Source organism: Limulus polyphemus, unplaced genomic scaffold, assembly GCF_000517525.1.
Source record: "Limulus polyphemus unplaced genomic scaffold, Limulus_polyphemus-2.1.2 Scaffold121, whole genome shotgun sequence".
Classification (NCBI taxonomy): Eukaryota; Metazoa; Arthropoda; class Merostomata; order Xiphosura; family Limulidae; genus Limulus; species Limulus polyphemus.
This window is the reverse complement of record NW_013665731.1, coordinates 314,055-324,665: the sequence shown is the minus strand read 5'-3', so window position 1 is coordinate 324,665 and position 10,611 is coordinate 314,055. Positions and strand designations below refer to the sequence as shown.

At 34.5% G+C, this 10,611-nt stretch overlaps 1 protein-coding gene across 1 annotated transcript in view; it reads right to left on the bottom strand.

Moving 5' to 3' along the window:
- LOC111089428 (transmembrane protein 79-like) overlaps window positions 1–4,096 on the bottom strand; it is a 17,098-nt gene extending 13,002 nt beyond the window's left edge. Inside the window, exon 1 of the mRNA XM_022401903.1 lies at window positions 3,920–4,096. Within this exon, the coding sequence (XP_022257611.1) occupies window positions 3,920–4,007 (88 nt within the window). The 5' untranslated portion in view covers window positions 4,008–4,096. The remainder of the gene's footprint in view (window positions 1–3,919) is intronic.
- Window positions 4,097–10,611: the final 6,515 nt, after the last annotated feature.

Below are 10,611 nucleotides of genomic sequence, written 5' to 3'. Positions count from 1 at the left end.
TCATAATATAAGCACATCTTTACAAAATTTAGCAGATTATTGGTTAAACATTACAAGGTTTTCGTTCACAAAATATCAGGTTTTTAAATCAAGTATTCAGATTTTCTCGTAAACCTTTTTCTTTCAGAATGTTGACTATCCAACATGCAAAGCAATTTTGATTTTAAGATGAAAAATATTTTAAAGCATTAGAACATTTTCAAATTTCACATGCGAAATCTTTATAATCTCCAGTTAATTATCAATTTTTTTGTTTAAAAAACTATATTTCATTTTCGGTCGCGTATTTCTCTACGGGTTGATTTTATATGACCAACTTCGTAACCTCAATAAAAAATGAGGAAAAAAAAATTTATGCTTTTTTCGTTCTAAAATGACTTCAGATTATAACACGAAAACACAAAATTTTAGTCTAACTAGCTTAAATCTCATGATGTTATTATATTGACCTTCTAACCATGCCTGGCTAACAATACAGTAGTTACAATGACACGGCACACGTGCAGTAGTGTTACCGTATCCAATAATATATAACGGACCTTTAGTCTTTATAAAGTGACTTGTCTTGGCTGTGTTTTAGTGCAGTAATATTTTGTAAAATACAGTAACAAATTGAACTATTATGCATTATATATGTATATACATTATTTATATTTACAAATAAGCACTTCAATTTATTTTTCTTAAAATACAGAACAGCAAATAAAGTACAGCAAACAATTATCTTTTCTACTTACGACCTTTGTGCTCGTTTGCCGCTTGTCGTAGGTTGCTAAGCCTTATGAAATTTCCCACGTGGGGGACGTAAAAAGAAATTTTTTTAGGTTTTATATATACATTTCAATTAACCAAAAAATCATAAATTACTATATAAATACCATAGTAACTAAGCTGTACTTGGTTCTAAGAATATATGAAATTTCGAGCTCACTAAAGACTTACCTCATTGTTTGAAATATTGTGTGAAAAAAATGAAATTAGCACAATAAAACGTCAAAATGGCTGAGAAAAACCACTAGAGAGAGATTCTAAGCTTTTGATTGATTATTCATGTCATGCATAGAAGTAAGTGTATATACGGACCGTTTCCAAAAATGGAAAGAGGTGGGCGGAGGGGGCCACTGTGATTCAGTACAGGAGCGATTTTTTAGGAAATAGAAAAGATAAGACGTTCTTATTTTATATTCTAGCTTGTCAGTATTGGTAGTTTGAGTTACTAATTCGTACGAAACTGTATAGTTTTTATTTTGACATCACAACCATCTAATTTGAACCAGTGCTGCATTCAACATACCACATGACACACAAAAATCGATGTTTAGATGTGTTTTTTAATACTTACTTTAAGAATAAGAAAGTAACAAATGTATAATACTAAAATTTTAATTATAGTCGACAATTTGATACCAAACTTACTGACATAGATTCATAAAATAGTAGTTCAATAATATTTTGAATGCAAGTCAACAAACGTGATGAAATAGCTTTTGGTACGTGACCTGTCGAGATAGGGTTAAAACATTAAAAAAAACTGCTTACAACAGCATTATGGATTGATGAGACTCGCTTTTTATATTCAAATTCAAATCAAGACTCTAACTGCCACATGGGGAGAAAGCAGAGAATTCCAGTAAGTCATCAGCGAAATGTTAACTATATAAAAGTAATTTTGACGCTTTCAGCGAGATTGTCTCTACCTTGAACAAAATCAAGACATGTTTATAAAGTGTTGTGCACATTGTCTTTCTACACTGTTTCACTGCACTGCCGATCGTGTTTGAGGCATATATTTTCTCTGTTTTAATTTCAGTGTATATTTAGTATTCTGCTAAGTTTATTGCAGTTTGATTTTATCTTTAGTTTATGTTTTAATTTAATAAATCCAGCATTTGATTAATTTTTTCTCTTTTACCACCAGTTGTATTTTAATCAAATTCAGTTGAGCTTAGATTCATTTTTAATTGCCTCCCAGTGGCACAGCGGCATGTCTGCGGACTTACAACGCTAGAATCCGGGTTTCGATACTCATGGTGGGCAGAGCACAGATAGCCCGTTGTGTAGCTTTGTGCTTAATTACCAACAAACATTTTTATTTTCCATAAATTTGAACTTTTACTTCACATTTAATTTCTTTCATTACTTTCGTGTTTTAAGTTTGTTTCAGGGTATTTTCTTATTTACCAATAACGTGTTTAAATTTTACGAGTGAGTCTTGCTTTTTTTTCATTTCGCACTAAAAACAAACTACACGTTTATTTCTGTTGTATATATATTGCATCAAATGTTTCGTTATTTTGGAGATCTGAAATCTGTCAGCTCTAAATTAAGTCTCAGAATATCACAACAACATTTACGTAAATAAAACAACAAGAAGTACAATGTGTAAAAAAGAGAGTAAGAGTTATTCTTTTACACGCTTTGCTTCTGTGCTACATAACGGAGGCTATTTCATAATATAAATCTTCACCTGTGTTCTTAAGTTTTGTTAAACTTTCCTCGCTATAATTCCTAATAACGAATCTTGATTAGCCTTCAACTCTGAACCTATTTACTTCGTAGGCAGAATGTACATGGCGTTGAATCACGCCATCTCCTATCTACGTTCTGCCTAGATAAGTGAAACATTATATGTGAGTGATATGTGTAAAATGTTTATATAAGGAAACTGGTGGAGTGATTGATATTGAACTTCAGCTTGTGGATGACAAGTAAAATTATACAATTTAATAATTTATACCTAAAAATTGTGACACATCCATATTTCCGCTCTGTATTTAAATACATTTAGTCTTTAAAGATTCTAGTTTTTAATTAACAATATAAGAGCTTATGATACTTGGTGGTATCCTTTATTTGATTTTTTTATTTAGATACATTATTTGATGGAAACTTTTTATCAACCCCACCACAAAAACATTACATAAATGATGTAACTAACATTAGTGTTTTTTTCCCAAATTTTATTCCAAAAATAAGCAGACAATTACATTTAACATGTAAAATATAGACTAGTGTCTTTTTTTTCACAGGCAGTTCAATCATTATTTGCTGTTTTGATTTACACATACATACAATCTGCAGAGTGCAATTTACAGTAAAATTATCTTTTGTTCAAATCTGTGTTCAGTTACCAAATAGATTTACTTTTAAAATCCACCATCATATGTTAAATCACAGAATTATCTCAAAATTCTTAAAAGTATTTTTTTCTATAAAAAGATTATCATAATATTTGGTTTGGTTACAACAAATCAAAAACTTTTAAAGGTCGTTTATTATTCCACAAATATGCAAGCTATAGCAAATGGTTTCAATTATTCAATTAAAGGCCTTTCAAAATATCTTTCAGTGTTAAAGACCTTAATATACAAAAACCCATATTGATATAATTGATAGCTACAGACCAGTGAAGACACTTAAGTGTAGAGGTTTGATCCGAGATGAATATTAATTCCACTTGTCACCATACAATATACGCAGTGTATAATGGTACTGATTATGGGAAGAAAAGTGCAAGCAAAACCAAAAGCTCTGTACATTGGGGATAAAAGATATCCAAAGAAAAAAGTAATCCGACCCACCACGAAGAAAAACACGAGTAGGGGAATAACTTTCATCTGTTCTTCGTTGATGTACGTACACAATACTAGTTGGCTAAAACTGCTAAGTAGAAACTGTTCCACTGTGTTCTGCAAACAGTTTTTGGTGACTTGCACTACGCGCTCGTGGCCTGCAAGTGGATTGATAGCTGAAGTACATAACCGTTGTAAGGCCACAACCCAGACACACACTACAACCGTCAACAGTTCAAATAACTGACATCGTAAAGTGAAGAGTACACGGTCGCTTAACAAGTGGAGATGTGGAAGCTGAACCTCCATATAATTAATGTAAGTATATGACACCAAAAATATGAAACCAACAGCCACAGAAATCCATAATATTACACGCATTCGTAACTCGTTGTTAGAAGGTGCCACCTCGACTTTTTTAACCTGTTTTGCCATAATTGTATTATTACTAACCAGTAACCTAGTGATCTACAGATTTCAATATTGGAACAGTTATTAAGTTACTTATCTGGTCGATTCACATGTTTAGTGGCCTTGAAATATGGGGTGGTTCATTAACGTTAGTTTTAATAGAGGGCGCTCAACCTAATTCTAAAAAAACATTAAATGAATGGATACAAATTAGATATATCTATCGGTTTCTATTTCGATATATTCATATGAACCTGATGTTTTGCATGTAGTTATAGTGGTGCATTTTGAGCTGAATGTAGAAAGGACGTAAACTTGCGTTTAATCCTCTAATTTATACAAAGGTCACATATCCCAGCAATTGTTCTGTAAGGAATTGTTCTGCCTTGTTGAACCTTATCCATGTCCTCTGGTGCAAGATAATACTCATTTCAAGGGGTGATGCAGAAACTTCTAGAAATATATATGAGTTGGGAGTCTATCCACCTGAATATGCATAATTGGAATGGTTATTGGTGAAGATAATATAATATTGCAGAGTTCCGCATGGGAAGTATTCAGTGGTGGGCTATTCCTTTCGTATAATAAATTATATTATGTCTTAGCTTGAATCGTTGGTATATTCAGGTTTTGCTTATCAAAGAGAAAGAGGGAGTGAATATAGCCATATTCCTAAATGAGAAGTGGTTAAATGTCTTAATCCTAACTGAGGTGTGGGTGAACTCAACTTACCTTTGTTTACTCTCGAATAGGCTACTGTTATTGCCTGACTTGAATGTGTGAGATCATTACGATTCTGATACTTTCTTTACCTTTTGCAGAAGTGTTGCCCTCTTGCTTCAGCGCCCCCCAGTGGCACAGCGGTATGTCTGCGGAATTACAACGCTAGAAACCGGGTTTCGATACCCGTGGTGGGCAGAGCACAGATAGCCCTTGTGTAGCTTTGTGCATAATTAAAAGCAAACAAATCTTGCTTCAGCAACCAAATCTGTCTATATAGCGAATATTGAAACCAGCCAGTATTATGAATATATATTTTTGTTTTATTTGTACACGTGTCTATTTTTTCTTTTACTTGTTTGTTTGTTTGTTTTTAATTATGCACAAAGCTACACAAGGGCTATTCCTTTACTTATTTATTGGTGTCCTTGTTGCAAACTACTATGCAACATTTTGAGAACATGATACTTTGCAGATAATTATAGATTTCCAACGGACATAATTATAACTGAGAACCACACATAAAACTCTTTCATTTCATTATTACTTTGGTACTACTTAATAACTATTAATGACTTCTAATCAGAATTAACATATATTAAAAGACAATTTATAAATTAAAGAAGAAAATCCTGCGTAAAAGACTGACTAGAAATATCTAATGGTATTTTCTTTTTTTCTCTTGAGAAAGCCCCCCAGTGGCACAGTGGTATGTTTGCGGACTTACAACGTTAAAAACCGGGTTTCGATACCCGTGGTAGCCAGAGCACAGATAGCCCATTGTGTAGCTTTGTGCATAATTACAAACAAACAAACAAACTCTTGAGAAAAGAAAAGTAAAAGATAATTTAATTAAATTTTACAAGATTATGCAGGAGAGGGCAATCACTATCACTCATTTCTTTTTATTGTATCATGAGGATAATAAGATGACAGATGTTTATGATTTGAAAAATACAGACTAAGCTCCAGTTCAGAAAGTTTTATTTGAATACCAGGGTAATTGACTTGTGAAATGAATTCCCGTGGGCAGTTGTGGAACCCAACATTTTGCATGAGCTGAAAGGGGGAATGAAGTGTGGATGATTTCCTGAATTGATAAGTGTGGATTTAAATTGTTACTTTTCCTAAGGTTTGGGTGTAAGAATATCCTTTGAAAGACCAAATGGTTTGTTGTTGTCCCTAGGTTATGTTATGTCATAAACAAGTCTCATATGTTTGGCTCTTTAATAATCCCAGACTGGTGACTGCCAAAGCAATCCAATTCCAACTCTAGTCGGAGTCATCTGAGAACATTAGAAAGAGACTGGAGGTTTCACTGATGGAAGATGTCCACCAACCAAAACTTTCTCGTAAGCAGGGAAGACGGCAGACACTGAATGGCAGAATGTGAGTCATGGAGCAGGGGTAAGTCTGCCTGAGTCAGGAGGTATACTGCCAACGTAAACGTAATCAACAGAGGGCCTAGTGTTCGAGCAGAGGCAACAGACGCGCAGCTCAGAGTACCTCATCATTCTGCTACCTTGTAACAGCATGGTCGAGAAATAACTAAGAAAATTAATCTTCGACCAGAACCTTCAGAAAGGTAGCCACATTCAGAAGCTAGCACGGGTGTGTGCTGTTGAAGTCGAAAAACTTGTATATTAAATAGGCAAAGGCATTTCCTGATGGGAGATAGATAATTAAAGTGTGTAATAATCTATGTATGGGTGCATTAAAAAATGGCTACTTTGTTATTCTGTTTTTATGCGATGTTTACATAAATTTCTCTTTTAGCTGTCCTCCAATGGGTCAGCAATAAGTTTAAGGACTTACAATGCTAAAATCCAGGGTTCAATTCTCCTCATGGAACAGATGACAAGTAGCCTGAAAAACTAGTCGCATGTTAAAATTTAAAAGTCAAATGTTTTCTTAATTCAGATGTAGTGGTCATTCACTCAACAAACTCATTGAGGACACGAAACTGAAAATACATTTAATGTTGACTAACGCATTATTTTTGTAGTTTCATTATCAAACTACGAACATATTTAATTCGGAAAATATCGAAGTTAATTTTAGAAAAAATCAAGAAAAAACTGTCAAATAATTTAATTTGTTTGTTTGTAATTAAGCACACAGCTACACAATCGGCTATCTGTGCTCTGCCCACCACGGGTATCGAAACCCAGTTTCTAGCGTTGTAAGTTTGTTTGTTTTTCGCGCAAAGCTACACGAGGGCTGTTTGCGCTAACCATCCCTAATTTAGCAGTGCAAGACGAGAGGGTATGTCATCACCACCCACCGCCAAATCTTGGGCTATTCTTTTACCAACGAATAGTAGAATTGACCGTAAAATTATAACGCCCCCACGGCTGAAAGGGCGAGCATGTATGGTGGGACAAGGATTCGAACCCGCAACCCGCAGATTGCGAGTCGAGCGCCCTAATTACCTGACCATGCTGGACCAGCGTTGTAATTTCGAAGCCATACCGCTTTGAACAGAGTATCAAGCGTGGAATAAGAAAAAAAGAGAAAGCGTATTTCACACATCCACAATTTTTCTTGTCTTCTCATTAAATGTTGATAATTTATTTTAAAATCATATGTTCCTTCAGTAACAAAGTGAACAACTTGTCGTGCTACTAATAAGACATTAATGTTATTTTTTTAGTCATGCTAGAAAAGGGATAAATCACAAAACTTAAAGTAAATATTTGGTAAATATGACAGCTTTACAAGTGAACGTGCTGCATTAGTGTAGTATTTGAACATACCATTAATTTCTATATTATTGTAATATTATGATATTTATTCTTTGTTCTGTATATGTGCAGGTTTCACATAATAACTGGTTGAGAAAGCCATTAAGTTGATTTCGTTAACTTTTTCCGTTTGTTGTTCTCAGAAATAAATAATGCTTGTTATCCAGGGAGGATATTACTCAATACATGTTGTTTAAGTATGTCGACAGCGATGTCTTTCAATGGTTGTTTAGATGATATCTAGAGGTATTGGTCCCACCTACATTGTAAAGAGAATGACTAGTCACGTGTAGTGGAAGTTACCTTAGATAAATGTGAGGTTTCTTGTGAACTAAGAAATGTTGCATCTGGTCATTCGAGTTTAGAACATCATTTCATATACTCAACTGGAAGTTCATCTTCAATAGTCAGTACTGTGATCCAATAAAGGTAATCATACAGTGTAAGTAACAGCAAGAACATACCTCGCTCATATTTAGTATTTAACAAAAATTATTCATGTCATATCACACTTTATGTCCAGTGTCGTTATTTAATTTTTACACCAGTTCAGTTAGTAAAAGATTTAGTACTACTCCGTAATTGACATCTTGGGCTAATTTCTTGTTATCTAATGTAACTATTTGATATAGCTCTAACATTAATTCAGTTTCACCTCGACAAACTACAGAATGGATAGGTAGTGGGAAATTTTGGTACCATGACTGCAGGATATCGTTATTACATCTAGCAGAAGCGCTGCCCTACGGCCGGCTGTTTGTGCCAGTAATTACTAATAGTAGTATTCATACTTGATTTAAAAATATATTTTTTTAATGTGAACATGTTCTAAAAAAGGATTTTCTTCTGGGAAGTATTGCACAGGAAAGGGGTTCGGATTGTGCTCTTTAATCGTATGCAGCTCATTACATCAAAGTGATTCAATGTACAGAGCTCAAACTTTTCATAACTTTTAATGATATAAACTGTAATGTTTTATATATTAAAAGTGCTACCATTTACTGAAAAAATAATAGTTTTTAAGAACTCCAGTTTCTCGCCACTACATTTAAAAATTACATCAATAAAGATATAATCAAATCCTCAATTTTTTAAAATTGTGTTATATTATAAAGAAATTGATAATACCACAGTTACTTTTCTAATTGTCTGAATCTTGAGTACCCAAAGTCGGAATTTTTTTTATGGATTTTTGTTTGTGGTGGCATTCAACAGATGAAGCAGGAGTTTTGATCACATAAATAGACACTGACATACACGCTTTATCTGTTGAACTGTGTACATCCCTTTACCCGAAATCTGGTGCAGTAAGTTTAAAAAGCTTCTTAATTAACCAAGAGGGAATCCTCAATAGCCACAACTGTAATTACATCTCAAATCGGTCAAAAGATGGAGCTATGAGATAAAACTTTGTAGTTGAAAAACAAACAAAAAACTCAGAGCCATTCTATGAGCTGATATACCATAGATAAACAATTTTTTCCACAACAAGAGGGAATTATGAAAAAATTGGAGAAACAGTCTCTGAGGGAAGATGTTTGGCTAACAGAGTTACCTTGGATGTCGGACTTTTGAAGATTCTACAAAGAGTCATGATTTTAATCTCATTACAACTGTCTACCCAAGAAGACATTCTGATTTATGATGCAACCAGACTGTCTGTCTATGCTCTTCCTTTAAGGATTAACCTCGGTGTGAGGAAACAGAGACTGATGATTTTTCACGGTGGTGTGTTATCTGGTGAGTTCGAAACTGGGTAGAGCAGTCTCTATAGGAATCCCAGGTTGACGACAGCCAGAGTAATTCAATGACAGCTCTGGTTGGAGCCACATAAGAGAGAGACTGGAGGTGTCATTGATGGACAACGTCCACCAAACAGAACTATCCCACCAGCAGTAAAGACAGTGAACACTGAATGACAATGAGTGGGTCATGAGGCAGTGGAAGTCTCCCTGAGCTAGGATGTATACTGCCATCGTGAACATAATAAATAGAAAAGCTTGGGGTCGAGCAGAGACAATGGACAAGCTATCTACAGCACCTAATCATTTTTCTGCCCTCGAATGGCACATCGGTATGTCTACGGACTTATACACTCTAGAAACCTGGTTTCGATACCCGTGGTGGGCAGAGCACAGATAGCTCTTTGTGTAGCTTCGTGCTTAATAGCAAACAAAAACAACAATCATTCTGCCACTTTGGATCAGGAGCCTAAAAACTCATCAGAGCAATGTGTGTGACGTATTACAATTTTAAATAGCTTAAAACTGAGTTAAACTGTAATTTAGATTTAGTAGTTAAATAAATGCCGATATGTATCCAATTTATTATATTTGCCAACAAGATTGGTGCACACAGTTTTCTAAATAGCAGAACATGGACATGCTCCATCACACGTCTACCAAAAATTTAAAGATACAGAACATTGTAATGAATATAAAATTGTTTAACTTATTTGTCAAGAACCTAATATTAATAAACGTAAAATAAAAGAAGTCATTTCAATAAAGGAATACAAACCTTTAATAAATAAAACACAAGGAGTAGGTTTATACTTATGCAAGCTTAAGGTTATGTGGTTGACGTCACCAATTGGGTGTGTTTAAGTATCGTGTACAATTGTGCTGAGTACCTGATGATGCCACGTTAACAGTGGCGAAACTTTGTTTTTAAATTATGCCTTTTTCAATCCCATTTTACTCCCGAGTGTCACAGCGGTATGTCTGCGCACTTACAACGCTAGAATCCGGGTTTCGGTACCCGTGGTGGGCAGTACATAGATAACCCTTGTGTAGCTTTGTGCTTAATTAATTACAAAAAACAAAAAACAACTCCTAAGATCCCCAGAAAAGACATTATATGTCATAATATAAGAATGAAACAAATAAAATTAATTGCTATAACTTACTTTACCTGTTATATTCTCACTCAGCTGGCCGTTCTACTCAATTTTGAATCTAAATCGTAACTTGGAATATGTGCAAAAAGACTATTAGGAGGGTTTGTCGATTTTGATAAAGCCTGGCATGGCTTAACTCGCAATCTGAGGGTTGCGGGTTCAAATCCCCGTCACACCAAACATGTTCGCCCTTTCAGCCGTGGGAGCGTTATAATGTGACGGTCAATCCCACTATTCGTTGGTAAAGAGTAGCCAAAGAGTTGGC